Source organism: Amblyomma mixtum, chromosome 5 (assembly GCF_055824585.1).
Source record: "Amblyomma mixtum isolate Tamu chromosome 5, ASM5582458v1, whole genome shotgun sequence".
Classification (NCBI taxonomy): Eukaryota; Metazoa; Arthropoda; class Arachnida; order Ixodida; family Ixodidae; genus Amblyomma; species Amblyomma mixtum.
The window spans coordinates 107,942,894-107,958,865 of NC_143016.1; the positions used below are offsets into that span (position 1 = coordinate 107,942,894).

At 50.1% G+C, this 15,972-nt stretch overlaps 2 protein-coding genes across 2 annotated transcripts; one reads left to right on the forward strand and one right to left on the reverse strand.

The window, feature by feature from the left end:
- Nucleotides 1–204: 204 nt before the first annotated feature.
- LOC149343301 (uncharacterized) lies at nt 205–3,082 on the forward strand. Its single transcript, XM_089546930.1, has 3 exons — nt 205–332; nt 1,075–1,435; nt 2,591–3,082. The coding sequence occupies exons 1-3, from the start codon at nt 205–207 to the stop codon at nt 3,080–3,082; spliced, it is 981 nt and encodes a 326-aa protein (XP_089403056.1).
- Nucleotides 3,083–10,036: 6,954 nt separating this feature from the next.
- On the reverse strand, nt 10,037–13,163 carry LOC149343302 (uncharacterized). The gene is made up of 3 exons (XM_089542357.1): nt 12,566–13,163; nt 12,114–12,477; nt 10,037–10,634 (listed from the first exon to the last, which is right to left on the reverse strand). Exons 1-3 carry the CDS (start codon nt 12,949–12,951, stop codon nt 10,122–10,124), a joined length of 1,263 nt encoding a protein of 420 aa, XP_089398483.1. The 5' UTR covers nt 12,952–13,163; the 3' UTR covers nt 10,037–10,121.
- Between the last annotated feature and the right edge of the window lie 2,809 nt (nt 13,164–15,972).

Here is a 15,972-nt window from a genome sequence, read left to right on the forward strand (position 1 = left end):
GCCGCCGCAAGAGTAACCGCCGCGAGTCGCCTGTGGCTGGCTCGCCTGGAAGGCCAGTTGTACCGCAACCTGCCTTTTATCTCCTGGCTGACTGACAAATGTCTCAAGATGGTCAGTCACAGGCTGCCAAGATTACATATAGTGCGCTTCTTTAAGTAGTCGTGGTTTGGAGAAGACCTCTGCATTCTCAAGACTTCCGACAAAATGAACGAGGGTGGTTCGTTGCAAATGTTTGCTCGCACCGCAGGAAGGTATCACCGAGAACGGCTGCGCCAAATTAGCAAGAAGACAAGGCCTCTCAGTCCAGGTTATGCCTTCAATACGGATAGCAGGTGAGTGTCCCGCTTCTAATCCGCCATCGGAACTGTACATGCATGCAGACAGAAGTAAACAGAGCATGTTGTAGCCTTCTAACCCAATTTGCTAGTTACCTATTCATAATTAGGAGGTATAGCATGTGAATGCTGGTAGGGCTCACTGCTACAATTTCTCATGGACACACGTCTTCTGATTTCTGCCAGGACAGACGCGATTGCATTTAGAACAGAATAGCGTGCTCCGTGCTCAGAATAGCGTGCGCCTGTGCGTTCGAAACTGCTCCTCTGTCTGCCATGTAGAATGCGGGTGTCTGCGCAGTTAACGCCAAGCATAAAATATCTCCATGTTATTTATGTCATAGCCCCATGGTAACGACGCATGCTTAAAAAGCAGCTAAGAAATATCGAACTCCAACCTTAAACCAGTTTTTTTCAGCATCAATGATGTTACGGGTCTCCAAAAAAAAAAAGCATTAAGATGGGCTTGAGAGATTCCGTGGCCCCTGTGTACATGGCAATATGCAGGAAGTATACGTAATCATATACAATACGTCATCATACAGATTCACTTTACGCACATTATCAGCTATACAGCGCTAAGCTGATTCAAGATAAATGGGAGAAAACTTCTGCCACTTTGAAACGACTAACTAATTGACCGTCTCCCCACCCCTGTTGGCTTCGGCTGGGCTGTATACTAATGGCTGCACTACGCTGTGCGCCCAACTGCTTGTACGAGTCATGCCTGTTTATGCAGGTACAGCGAGGCAGAACAGGCTGTGTACGTCCCGTTGGGCCTAGTGAACAGTTCGTGGATAGCTGACAGCTCGCTGCTCGCCTTCCACGCTTCTCGCACGGCGGTGAGGCTCTACAAAGGGCTTCTTCCCGTAGCCTACGAGCACTGGGACAGCAACGAGGACGCGGAATCCCAATGGCTGTTGGACGCTGGCTCACGTCGCCGCCTGGACAGCCTGCTTGATTGCCTGGCGAGGGACTTCTCTGCTCTGCCGAGCTCACTGCAGCCTTCTTGGCCCGGCGTGGTGCGAGAGGCTTCTGAGGTCCGCTATCCTCTGTTGGCACAGACTGCTGCCCTGGCGCTCGCCTTCGCCGCCTTCAAGGTGGGAGGGAGGGAGGGAGGGAGGGAGGGAGGGAGGGAGGGAGGGAGGGAGGGAGGGAGGGAGGGAGGGAGGGAGTAAGAGAATGGGTGACCCTGCAGCGCATATTAAGAAACGACGGAACCACCAAGATAGTGACTTTCCCCGCTTCGACATTGAAATGACGCATGACGACTGTATCCAATTACTGTTAACTCATTAAAAAAAGAACGATTCTCTGGCTCTTTGCGGCTATTCTAACGCTTGTCCGCCAGCGGAAAGCCCATTTGCCACTGAGAAAAATAAATTTAAAAATCTTCCCGGCCTCGATTCAAAATCATGATGTCCACACTGAGAAGAACTGGTTGCCGCCGTTTTAAAGGGAATGGCGATGTAACATATAGCCTCTGGGTTAGATGCCGATGTTTTGGGGACAACGCACGCAGTTTACTTGAGAAATCGGCTGTTGATGGCGACATCTGCATTTCATTTTTCTATCTTTACTGGGTTGTAAAAGCTCTATTTCAGCAAGAGAGGTCTCTTTGCCATTAGAAGGTTAACTTCAATTTTTAAAGCAAGCGCCCCGACTAGACCCGCCCCGCACTCCCACTCAAGATAAGGGTTTCGGACCGTCGCCTCGGCTTCTATCGAATTACAGAAAGTCGCCAAATGTCTAATGCGAAATCCGAAGCCCACAGTGTTTTCTTTTTCTCTGTCCACGACCACCATAGGCTTTTGTTTTCCTGTGTTCACTTTTACTCTTTTTATTCACTCTCCCGCGTCTAGAGCGGCTAAAGTGAGGCTCTCCCTCCTATCTTCTTCCACGTTGCAATAAAGAACAGCTGCTGTTCCATTCATAATCGGTACTTCAATAGGTATTATTTAACACTGAACTGATTCTGAACGCGCCGCATGCTCCCACGTGTGCTTCTCGCATCCTAGTTGTCCTCACGAAGCTATATGCGAAGTCAGCTTAACAGCACCAATCTCTCGATTAATTGGATAGAAAATCAGTTTAATGGAACGTGTAGTTATTTCAGCTATAGTCTCTCTCTTACCTCGTCATCAAAAATATCGTCTCGATTTCTCTATACGCGAGAAATCCATAGAGTTTCAGCAAATGCTCATTCTGTCTGGAGTTCTGTCCCGCCCTGATTGCCCACTGCCCTCTGCGCGCAGGAGCTGCTGAATGCGGACCACAGCCGGCGGTCGGACTTCAGGCTGCAGCCTCTCAGCGCCGTGTCTTCCGAGCAGCTCTTTTTTCTTTACTACGCGCTGGACAATTGCGAGCGCAGCGACGAGCAGTACCAGACGCGCCAGTTCCGTGCCTGGCGTCGCCTGCCTCCTGAGCACCGCGTCAACCTACCGCTGCGCCACCTACCTCAGTTCGCGCGCGCTTTCCGATGCGGAGTCTCCGACGGCTCATCGCCGGCGGATGTGGTGGAGCAACCTATGGCGGCCTCCGAGAAGTCGCGTTGCGACGTGCTTCGTTGGAACATGAGTCTGGTGCATGGCTCTCGACGCCGGTACGGGCGGCGCAGCCCCGTCAAAGCACCCTTCGATCAGGCTAGGCTCGCTGGGGCGCAAGTCAACGTCCCGGACAGCAACTCACCTAGGCTTGTTGGGTCCGGGGAAATCGTGGAGCGCCCAGAATTGTCGGTGCCTTATTGATAGCTTCGTGTATGCGATGGGGTCCGTTGACTTCCACGATGCCTCCACATGTAAAATAACCTTGACGCTATATTGTGGTCAATGTACCTCGATGTGATGATATTCGATATACCTGTGTGCGAACTGTAAAGTTGAATTCTTCCAGTGAATGCATCAAAGATTACCCCCCGCCATGAAACCTTGGCGCATATTCCAGTCTCCGACATTCTGGAGGCGGTGGAGTGACGCGCGTTCAACCTTTGCAATTATTTGTGATGTTCAAGCTCTCCTGAAGCGTTATTTATAATTCGAGTAGACTCCTCGCCTTTCTTTCCTTTTGCGTGATGCCTGTAAAATACTATAGCGTGGGCTGGAATAGCGTGGGCTGGAAGAACAACCTGGGATGCACGAGGCTCACCGCTGGGAGCATCTGCCATGGCAGGGCAGTGGCGCATCGCTTAACCGCAGCACCACTGCGCCACTGCACCAGGAAGGTATGAGGGCTCCCAGGCATCTATGAATGTAAAGTAGTGAATGAACCGCTTATATGGGAATTAACCCGCTACTATCGCTCACACCTTTAAGGCGCAGCTTAAGCGTCCTCCAATTTTTTATGTCTTCAAAGTAGCCGCTTAGCCTTCTGTTGTGTAAGTTTCTCCCGACTACTGTTTGGTTCACGTTAACTAGCGCCGTACACGTGTAAGCTAAATGGAGACAATACTAGGCTCCGACAAGAGTACATTTCTTGAGGCTGGTTTGATGTCAATCTTGTTCTTTAATCACCTTTCGTGCAGCGTTTATTTTTATTTTTTTTTTCATTGAGCGAACTGCCTTATGAGGTATACTGTCCTCCCGGTCAGTCATATGCACAAGGTACTCGAGGTACAGACGTTATCTGCAATAGAATGATTTCGTTCTTAGAAACGAAGAAGCCTTGTGTTATCGATGTGAGAACTAGTAGGAAACTTGCAGCTTTGAGAGTCAGCAGTGTCCATAAAGTACCCAACACAGTGTGCCGAAAAGCTATCGTTTCCGTTCGCGGTAGCCAATATCAGCAGATGCTGCGATTAATGATGCTAGACTCTGCACTCAAGGGGTGAACGACAGCAGCCCAATGACAAATGCGACAAGAAGTGTTGAAACTTCAAAGGCAGAAACAAACACAACTGCGTGAGCTGCACTAGTGTCACAATGCTAAAATGGCGGCTTCTGTATGTAGCCTCGGAGATAGAAGCCCCCAACCTTCAGAGGCCTAACCCACTAGCCTCCTCTCAACCGCGCACCCCCCTAGCTATAGTATACGCACCTGCCAACCCACCCAACTCTACCCTCCAGAAGCACCACCTGTCGCAACTTACCTCAAATATTGTTATACAAAAAAAAAGATTTAACCATGGCTGTGACAAAAGTAATGCAATGGCACGAGGAACCTCGTATCGACTGGCAGAAAAGTGTTGGCCATGAAAGAATCAAAGATGTTTAGTCTGACAGGATAGAACTGCCTTAAATTGTAGCTGTAAATTGTGCTTAGAAAACCTGAAACAGAAAGGCGACAGAAATATACACAAATGTTTGGTAGCAGTACCATGCATCAGGCAACCTTCTCGAGCCATTGCGTGCAATTGTTTCGAAGGTTGGTTGGTTGGTTTATGGGGTTTAACGTCCCAAAGCGATTCAGGCTATGGATTCCCCGATATAATTTTACAGCGCCCGCATGGCAACGTACGTGTACATGCTGCACGAAGGTCACAATTATGTCAGCCTCTCACATAAAATTGTGGAACGCTCCACGCTCGATATGCGGACATGAAAGTGCTCGAGGTCTCTTTGGTGGTATCAGCTTCACTGTGAGCGCTGACCTGCAAGCGCACATTTAGTGACTGTCTCGTATGGACTCCGAGGAAGGGACAACCACCCAGTACAGCAGCCGCGACGCAAACGCTTTAAATTCCGAATATGGTCCACAAAAACCGCGCTTCTCGGAGCGAAGTTCAACAGTAGCATCAAGACGGCTTGCAGTATACGGACTGACGGTAAGCGTTGTCCGCTCGCACGGATGTGCACTGCATAGTTGTTTAGATGTAGAAGCATAAGTCATCCTTCTTTTGCGTTGCTTATTCGGCCTTGGGCTCTCCTGTTACTAATGGCCGCATATCTTAACTTATGAGTAATGGGCTCTCGCTACACACGCAGACGCAACTGACAACAACTGAAAGCACGCCGTCGCGGATTCGGCGGCGGAACAGCTGCCTGTACATACGGGCGTTCTGCGCACTCAGCCTCGCAGACTTTCCAAGATCGAATCCTTTCTTTCTAAGGCTGTCTAGCGCTGGAGGAAGTGTTTGTTGCGTTCGTTCGTTCGGGAACGGTGCAGGACGGGCGCGAACAAGGCCAGTACGTCCTTGTGCAGTTCGCTGCCGTGAAGCTCGCAAACAATCTCCTGCCACCCATTTAACTCTCTGTGGCAATTCTTGCAATCTACAACACAGCACCAATTTCCTCTGCCTTTCCACATCTTCGTAGAAAGAACATATTCGGCAGCAACCCGTAGTATTTCCACTGCTGCGTCGCTGCGTAGACGCTGGCGACTTACTACACTGTAGACTTACGAGGCCTTTGATGGCGCCTTGTTCCGAGCGCGCCTGCGGCGTCATATGGTCTCAAATGGAAAAACTGCGCGCGAACATGATTCTTGCTTTGTTCGCCGCGCGACCGAGGAGCAACAATCGCAGTAGAACACTGTAACCCTAGTAAACACGTAGAAACTTATGCCGCTTCCGTTCCTGTACCGTGCGGGTCCACTAACCGCTTTTGTCGGCGTATCGCGAATAATATTCAAATACGCATAAGCGTCGCAGATTGAATGCGGGTGGTCGTTGTTGGTGAAACCAGCAACAAAATCAGGAACACAAGAAGAGGAAGTACGCGGCAGATCTCTTTGGTACACGCATAGTACACGGTACAGCGCTGGACTATACTAGCGACTGATCGCTTGAGCCTCAAGACAGCGTCTTGAGCCTTGATTCTATAAATATATTTGCGTTCTTTCCTCTTTGTAACTGTATATAAAATGACTGGAAAATCATGTGGATAAAATTGTCTGTAATTAATAGCAACAATTGAGTGTTTAATAATCACCAATGCCACGTCATTTAGAGTACGCAGACACCAATTTTTTTTGTATGCGTGCTTTCTTATTTCAATAGATGACGTACGATAATTGAAAATTGAATTCCTTTCATGATTCCTTCTTTCTGTTCTTTCGGTTTCTGTTTCATCGACCGAACGATGGCTGTGACACGTATAAAATTAAAAAAGCCTGCTCTTGAATCTGGCTGGTTTCAGTGCTGTAGTAAATTAAAGCTACGTATCATCGTTTCCATTGCAGTTGTTTTTGTACTACGCCACAGCTATTCACAGCCATCGTTCGGTTGAATCGAGTGAAAAAACTGAAACCGTAGCCACAAAATAAAAGTTAATTTTAAAACGCATAACAATTGTAGAAACATATTACGCGGAAATCAATACCGTTTAAATTTAAAGCCTTATTTGAATGCAGCAAACACGCAACTTGAAGTATATTTTGTAAGTATTAGCAATATTCATAACTGGCTGGCAACGCCGGGCTTTTCCGCGCGGAAAGTGTGGAAAGTGGAAATAGATTTGGCGGCATCCTTCGTTGGCGGCTGCGCGTGTGGTGAAAGCTTTGACGGCCTGCCGCTGTCTAAACCGTATTTCCCAACTGAATATGCTTACTTTCCGCCCATATCCTTCTTGTCCCATGTTGTACGGTGTTGAGTGACTGGAGTGCCGTCTGTACTTCGCTGCTGACTTCCTGTTAATCATTGAGTGGAGAGGCGACTGGAACGCCAAGTAGTACGCTGTTGTAAACAATGACCCATCTGTCTCTTCGTCCCATCAACTCATGGTAAGACAATGATGGAACATTATTCGTTACAAGGTAGCTCAGCTATCTCTGAAAAGACAACACGAAACATACCTTTAAAAAGGTAAAGATGCGGGTCAATCGGTGTCAATCGAACATATTGGAACCATCGAATATGTTCTGAACATAGTGCTGCTGGCGTCCCACTACTTCAATTAGGCATGTCGCGACAAACAAAGCAAAGCTTGTAGGAAGCCGCAACGGTAGCCCAGAGGTTTGAGCATTCGCCTCGCCTGCAGGAGGTGCGGGGTTCGATCCCCAGTGCCTTGGGGTACCCACCGGTGATACAATGGGTACAAGCTTTTCCCTGGCCCGGTGCTCGGCTTATCTATAGGAAAATTCTTGGAAAATGAGACTTCGGCAGCACGTCTGTCGACGAGGATACCTTATGCCATGGCACGTTTTTGGCCATAGTTGCCCTTCATCATTAAAAATATCATCATCATCAAAGCTTGCAGGCACAAAGGCGTCAGGCAAAATTCACTACAGGTGGCTGTAGTGTTGCGGAAAATTATGAGTCAGACCTCGAAGCAAAGAGTTTTTTTAAAGTATCGCAATAACAGTTGCGGCGGAAAATGAAAACAGCCATATACTCGCCAAGCTTCAGCGGCGCACTACGGGTGACAGCACAAGCATAGCAAAGGACATGCTGGCAGAAGTGCCACGCAGTAAGAAAAAAGCGACCAGGGAACAACGACAGGGCTTGACATGGCTATCATCTGTTCCTCCAAAGCAACAGAGCATTCAAGAAAGGGTACAAAAAAAAACTGCCCCCCATTTACCTGGTTAAGGTAAATGCGACTTGGGTGCGCTAGCGCGTTCGCTCATTTTTACCTTCCTTTATCTTTGTTTTTCTTTTATAAGCTGGAAAGTTACAGTTGCATCCGTATGTTCTCGCAGTCTTGCCTCGGCTTTCCTCTTGCAAAACGCCGCCTAAGCTCGATGCGATTCGTGTTGCCGCTCCCTCTGTTCGGCGGTCTCTGAAGCCACTTCTAAGCACCTCTCGAATGCACGTTCATCCGGGGACTTGATCATTCGCATCTTCTTTTTCTCACCCTTCTTCGCGTTTCTCGCCAGAGAAAAAAAATTAAATTGTCTTTTTGAGGACGGGGGGTGGGGGGGGGGGGGGGGGAAGTGACGCAGTAACTGGCTCGCATATCTCGGTGGACACCCGAACCACGCCTTAAGGGCAGATATAGAGGAGGGAGTGAAACAAGAAAGTGGTGAGGGGATATTTCACTTGCGCTGACATCGCACAGCACACAGGCGCCTTTTTGCGTTTCGCCTCCATCGAAACGCGGCCGCCGCAGTCGGGTTCGAAGCCGGGTACTCCGGGTGAGTAGACGAGCGCCTTAACCACTCAGCCACCGCGGCGGGTCATCTGTTTCCGCATCCCGTTTAACATGGCTAAACTGTTTTTGCCGCTTAGCTTTGGCTTGCCACCTCCGCTCTCTTCTTTCAGTGCCTGTTCAGCTCGCCGTGATAATGTTCAGCTTCGTCAGTTCAGTTTCGGAATCTGTCGAAGCACCGGCTTCATCCATGATTTACAGTTTGCTGCACTGCACGTTCCTGCGGCAGTGTCACCCTTCACCTCTTCTTTCTGGCATCTGCATGTGCATCTCACCGCGTTTCTAGCTAATCTGAACACCCTCACTCCACTCGGCTGCAGCTGCCGCGACGCCCTCCTCCGATTGGCGGCAGCTGGCGAGACGATCCTCTCTGCTTACCCGAACTTGCCCGAGTTACTCCGAAGCTTCAACATGAAGGGTGACAGCTTTTTAGCTCGCGACACATCTAATGCTAGCACACTAAAATCTCCCGGTAAAAAGTGCCAATCTATGGTGGTATTGGTAGTGTACGTGCGCAAGTACTGAAAACTTTGTAAGCGCATAGCCAATAAACGTGGCTACTAATGTGAACAAAGCCTTAGACTCCCAAGCTTCTCGAACAAAACAAAAAGTTCGAGGCAGAACTGCAGTTTCTCAACAAAGTGAGAAACTATCGACAACAGCGCCTAAAAGACCGGCAAAATTTTAGGCACTACGACACAAAGGTTGGTTGGTTTATGGGGTTTAACGTCCCAAAGCGACTAAGGCTATGAGAGACGCCGTATGGAGGGTTCGGGAAATTTCGACCACCTGGGGTTCTTTAACGTGCACTGACATCGCAGAGTACACGGGCCTCGAATTTCTCCTCCAAAGAAATTCAGGAGAAATTCGAGGCCCGTGTACTCTGCGATGTCAGTGGTGTAGAGCCCTGTCCGGCTTAAATTTTATTGCGTTTTTGTTTTTAAGAAAATTGTATCGACCAGCGACTCTCCCGCAAGTTGCTTGGAATTATTCTTGCATCGCTCTGGCGGGCCCAAGCCTAATGTATGTTCAGTAGCCTTTAACACCTGCCTGCAACTTGCAAGACAGTTTCAGAGCACCTTTAGCACGCTCATAGAACGCTACATCACACGCAGAAATACAGCGGCAGTGATGCTCCCATTAGTGAGATAGTTGCCACTGGTCTGGGACCACGCTGTCGACCTAGACCCATCATAATTATCTGGTGCTCAAAAAAGACAAGTTGCAGCATTGTCTTTAAATTTTAGATGCTGAACATTGCACATGTTATGCTCTACACAACTTATGCAGTTCGTTACACATAGTTAAAAGAGCTTAGTATTTACAGTGTCGCGGTCGGTTAACACATATCGCTGTCCATTACACTGTGTTGCCATACACTGCCCTCGTGTCATCTACTGCAAGAATGCAGTCATCACCACTCCATACCAATTCAGTCAGTCTTGTGTGGCGGCTAAGACGAGCATCAGTCTTACGAAGCAGCGCAATGGACGCGTAATCATCTCAGTACAAGCCAAGGCTGTGTCGCTAATGCGCTCCTACATTTTTTTAAAAAACTGCTCCAAACGTTGCGGTAAACCTTGCGACAGTATATAGGTCGGAACGCAATGAGATCCCTGCGTATATACAATAAAGCGCGAAACACGTGTCCAAATCCCGCAGTTATAAAAACACGTCATCTTGAGGCAAGCCACCCGCCAAAGCTATAGCCACAGCTATAGCCGATAAAGCTATAGCCATAGCCGATTGAAGCTAGCAGTCCAGATTAGCCCCGTCTAGGTCGCCCGGTGACGGCGACCTCACGGCGGGTGCTGCGTGCGGTAATCGATGCAGTCTTGAAAGCAGACATGCCTTCGCCATCATCGGTAACCTTCGTTGATGGACCGAAGTCCATTTGATCGGCAAGAAAACCGGTGAGAATGCTAGCATCGTCCCTACGCTGAGCAAGCCACAGGCCAGGACCACGCGCCGTGGACTTGTTCCAGACCACAGCTTCGCATCGTCGCCCGTTGGGCGCCGCCATGGGCTCGGGCTGCTCCCCAGAATCGCTGCATCCGAATGCCTGGGCGAACTGTGGCAGGTGTCGCAGCGGAAAGTTGACGCGGTACTCGGGAGGCAGCCGATTCCAGACCCGAAACTGGCGCGCTTGGTAGGTGTCGTCACTGCGCTCGCAGTTGTCCAGAGCGTAGTAAAGGAAGAAGAGCTGCTCCGAAGTGACGTCCGGCAGCGACTCCAGCCTGAAGTCCACCTTCCAGATGCGCTCCGTGCTCAACAGATCCTGCACACACGATAGCGTAGAACTTATTACATGAAATGTGACTTTGTAAGGAGACATGCGGCAGCGCACTTAAGCTATGCCTTAAGGGTATGACACGTTAGCGTTAATGGGTTAGTGCCCATATATGCGGAACTGGTGATTCTCGACTAGGCATTCATGGATCCCAGGGAGTACTCATACGCGGTGGTGCAGCGGTTAAGCGATGCGCCACTGCCCTACGATGGAAGGTGCTGTAATCGATAGGGCTTGCGAGACCAAGGTTGCTATTCCCGAGCAAACTCTAGCGACTAATCATTAGTTTAACTGCCATCTGCCACGTTGGTCAGCTTGGTTTGTTTTATAGGGTTTAATGTCCCAAAGTGACTTCGGCTATGAGGGACGCCGTACCGAGGGGCTCCGGATAATTACGAACACCTGGGGTTCTATAACCTGCACTAACACCGCACAGTACACGGAACCCTAGTCATCGAGATACGACCGCCGCGGCGGGGATCGAACCCGCGTTTGCCCACAATCCGACCTAGGTGGCCCATCCAGGTTGCTTATCCAGGGTTTTTTCGCTTTCAACGCCGACGACGAGGACGCCGGATTTTATGCAGGACGGGAAGGGAACCTTAATGCTATCTATCACGTTAAGAATCGTTTGACACATTTTACAGCCATGTCGTATAAGTGCTCGCATGGCGCCCGAAAGACAAGGAGAAAAGACAGGTGGACAGAGGCTCAGTTGGTTTGGATGCGATTAACTGTGTGAGCAGAACGCGGTTTTAGGATTAAGCATTTTGATGTTTTTTTGTTCCTACGCATTCCATTGCCTGAAAGTTTTGCCAATTAATTGTGCTTTCTTTTGGTTGGCTTTTAGAGCTGGTTAATAAATTATGCTTTTGTATTTCCTGAGTAAAACAAGCTTTTGGGCCACTTAAGGGACTTTCTTTAACTGTACGATTCGAAATTCTACAATAGAGCAGTAGTGCAAAGGGCTCTGTCAAACATGAAGAAGTCGTCAACGTATCGGTGCTCTTTTATGCATTCGTCCGGGTGAAAAACTGAGGCTAAATCCTGATCAATGCTGGATAAAAATGTCGGATAGAATGGGTGCCACACATTTTTTGCAGCATTTTTTGCGTTTTATTACCTGTCCCAACTTTATGGTTACCTGCTTGCAACGAAAGCGCTATTCTCACCACTTTAACAGTAACGTAGACAGTTTGCATTTTTTCTCCATGCGGCCGCCCATGGGAGCTACCTGCTTGTTTTTTCAAACAAAAATTACCCGGGAAAATTTGGCTCTAATATTACTCATTTTTGTGTCTTTATATCTCATTGTCTTTACTTCTTTCAATTTCTGCAATCCTGACCGCACGTCCGTTCTCAGACTATAGCTGCTATGTGTGCTCTATGTGAGTGCACATTTACAGGCATGCACGCTTTTAAATAGCGCACAGAAACAGGGTGAAGCAGCAACAAGCGTGCTCATACCTTGAAGGCGGCGTAGGCCATCGCCACCGCCGTGGTCTGTGCCAGTAGCGGGTAGACTGCCTCGGAAGAGTTTCGAACCACGCCGCTTGTAAAGAGGCGCAGATCTAGGGGCATTTCTTGCCAATCCCTTTCGAGGCATTGCAAAAGCCTAGCCAGGCGTCTGCGGGAGCGTTCTTCACTCAGTACCTGAGTCACTACCGTGTCCTCATTGCTGTTCCAGCTCTCGTAGACAAGCGGCAGCAGACCAAGGTACAGGCGCACAGCTGAGCGTGACGCTTGGTAAACGAGCAGTGTGTTCTCCAACGGATGGGAGACATCTAGGAGCCCAACAGGTACGTATACTGCTTGATGCGCAACCTTGTACCTGGGATATAAAGAACACTAGTTCGACACTTTAAACAGCCACACAAGCATAATGGCGTAGTGTTAGTGAGAAGATTCCGTCGCCTCACCTGCTTATCGTGTCGAAGGTGTGACCGTGCTCTCGGGGCTTGGTCGTCTCGCTGATTTGATGAAGCCGTCTGAGCTGGTAGTCGCTGGCCGCACGGACAAACATGCTGACTGAACTGCGTTCCTCCATCTCGGTGGGCCGTCTATCAGGGCAGAGGTCATCACGCAACAATGAGCCGGCGAAAAAACGTGCCACTTTAAACCTGCCAACAATATCGACGAACGTGGCAATGCTGTTGCGAGTCATCCATTTTAGGCGTCCCAGGTTGCGGTAGAACTCATCCTCCAGTCTCCCCAGCCAAATGCGACTAAGCGCATACGTTCCCGCGGCAGACTGCTGCATGGCTAAGGCTTTTGACAAGCACTCCGGTTGCACGCTCTCGATCATTCGAAGACACAGAAGCCAGTCTAGGTCGGGGCTAAGTACACGACCCCCTAGCTGCACAGAAAGGACGCGCCGAAGGTTCGCAGAGCTCTGCCGCTCCAAGAGCGGTGAGAAGTGTACCAGGACTAGAAAGCCCAAATAATTCAGAAAAGAGACGACAACGTCATCTGACGTGACCTTCTGAAGTTGGTTCGCGAGCAGGTCGTAGCTTCTCAGCACGATCGGGGTGTGTGCCGCTACGTCATCCTCAAAAACAGCGTTGATAAAGATTCGTAAGTGCTCATACGTATCGACAAAATCGCCAAAGTTTCCCACGATTACATCCGAGACGTCTCTCTCGTGTCCTATTTCTGCGAGACTTCTGACAACTGAAACAACTTGAAGAATAAGATTTTCAACTTCGCTCACCCAACCGAACTCCTGGGCTGCTTCCAAAACGGCCAGTTTCAGTGTTTCCAGAGCTGCGGAGTTCGGTCGCTCATTGAAATACAAATGGCGCGGGTAGCTGAGCTCTACCGTGCGGTTGGTATGGCCACGTTGAAGGCCTACTGTTACGTCCAGAAGAGATACGATTCCGTACTTGCGAATGAGCAATCCAGCCACGCGCCATATCTCCCCTGCATGCAGATAAGAGGCGTTGTAAGGCCAGGTATTTATTGGCAATGTCGCGAAGACTTCCTTCTGTAGAATGGCAAAAGACTCCCCCGATCGGTCGGAGCAAGCCCTGTACAAATCCCGCACGAGGCCGACGCCCATATTGCGCTCGTCCAAGATGTAGTCCCGTAAGGTGCCTGCCAGGGTTTCTTCGACAGCAGTGTCTACCGACATTGCTACTCCGTCCCCAAAGTCCTGTGCTGGGGCATCTTCCAAAATGCTGCAGACATAGCGGTAGAAATTATTGCAAGGAGGCCACTCCCTGCTAATGTGGCGCCTTAAACGCTCTCCTTCCTGAAGGCAAATGTCCGTAGAGCAGAGATAAACATCTGGCGATTCTTCGCTAACAGTAGTCAATGTGATTTCGGTGGGCATCGTCGATGGTGGATTGTACGTTGTTGTCGGGAAAGTCAAAGGAATCCATATATCAGTCTCCATAGTGCACTGTTCGTCGTTCTTCGGACCCCCAATGAGGTAAACCACAAGAATCCAAACAAGACACACTAGACCGATTATTATAGCCAAGCGGCTTTCGGGATACAAGGACCAAAGACCGCCTGTCGCTGGAGTCTGCTTGCGAAATTCAGCCTCTGGTGGGGGTGCTGTCTGAGCCGCTGGAACTTCGGCGTTTACCACTATCTCATGTTCCTTATCTTCATCGCCTTTATCGCTAACCTCCGCTACGGCTTCAGCGCCTTCGGCATCTTCCTCTCCAGGTTCGTTGGTTTCATTAGCGGATTCTTTAGCACCAAGTTGTTGTTCCGCGCTTGAATACTTCGAGTGCTCTTCATCATTCTCTGGCTCAACCTGCATTGCCGGCCCTTCTGGAGGTACACCTCCAGAGCAAACGCCAGTTCGGTCATCTCCCTGGCTTCCTTTTCGTTTATCATCTTGCTCAAGCGCAGTTGCCTCCAGCGCTGAGGAGGGCCGCCTTGGAGCATTTTCTTCCTTTGGCATACCCTCTGGTTCCTCCTGATCTGGCATCGTCATACCCGTAGCACTTTGTCCTGGTGCTATCGAGGGTCGCTTCGTTGCCTCGAGCGACTGCATCCCAGGCTCAACCATTATGCCTCGCGATTCTCTATCCAACTTTCCGACCACATCTCCGCCTGCTTCGGTACCAGCCAGCGATACGGAGGTCCTCTTCGAGCCGAGCTTTGTGGGATCCTCCTGCTCCTTCGGCATCAAGCTTGTTCGTTCAGCCTGCGAAATGTTGGTAGAGCTCTTCCTTCGTGATGAGGCAGGCTGCGTGTCAAGAAGCCCTTGCAGCAACTCCGCATCCCGCTTGCCTCCTTCACTAGGCCCTGGTTTAGGAACAGCGTTCGATGAAATGGAAGATATCGAAGCTCTCGTCGATCACGTGCCAGGCTTCCGACGCTCGTCTGGTTTTCTCGCCACCTGTGGAATTTCCGGCGCTTCGTGCCTCTCAGATTGCCAGGTGCGAGCTTCAAAATTCCCGGCGTCCATGTCCGAGATACTAAGCCGGTGTTTTGCTGCTTCCTGCTCATCAACCCCTTCGTTTCTTGCCAACTGAAAGACGGGCGTCAAGGGCCGAGCCTTGTAGAGCTTCTCCTCGCCACTTGGCGTTTGCAGCAGTATGAACACGTCTTCTTCACTCAGTTCTTTGTTATCCGTCTGAGGCTGGAAGCCAGATAAAACCGGCATTGTCGGCATCGTCATCTCTGTTGGCAGTACAGGCTGCAGCCCCGGAGCAGGTGGGGTAACGGAGCAGATATTCGTGATGCGCGTCTCGATGGGTGCCGCAGCTCGCTCATGGGAGCAAGCCGGGGTGGCTGGCAACGACGCACATCTGCCCGCCCAGTAGGGCACCATCGGTTGGTGTACGTGGTAATGGCCCACCATTGAGGGCTCGTAGTATCGGCATACTGGGGGCCTCGCTGCTGCGCAGCGCGTGTGGTGGGCATCAGGGCTTTCGCATGGCCTCTCATAATGACATCTATCCTGGCACCTGTGCATTGATATGGCAGAACTACAAGCGCGGCATATCGAGCATGTTGAAAGGTGCTGAGGTAACTTACAGTGCGCGCTGTGGGCGGACGCCGAACGATAGTGATGGCACTTTTCATTGCACGAGGTCAGCGCATGGCACTTAGCAGTGCACGAGGTCAACGCATGTAGTTGCGGGAGTGATTGACGCCTCTTAGGTGAGTGAACTTGAAGTTTGTTCACTTCATATCCGCTCTTTTTTCCGAGGACATCATCGCCGGTGGCCGACGCGCGGCGAATATCTGTCGATCTGCGACGATCCGCCAGAAGCCTTTCGTGCTGTGCTGAAGACGACCTGCGGCGCCGGTCAGTTCGATGGCGGTCGATTACTGATGATCGACGATCGCCTACGTGGGCGACTGA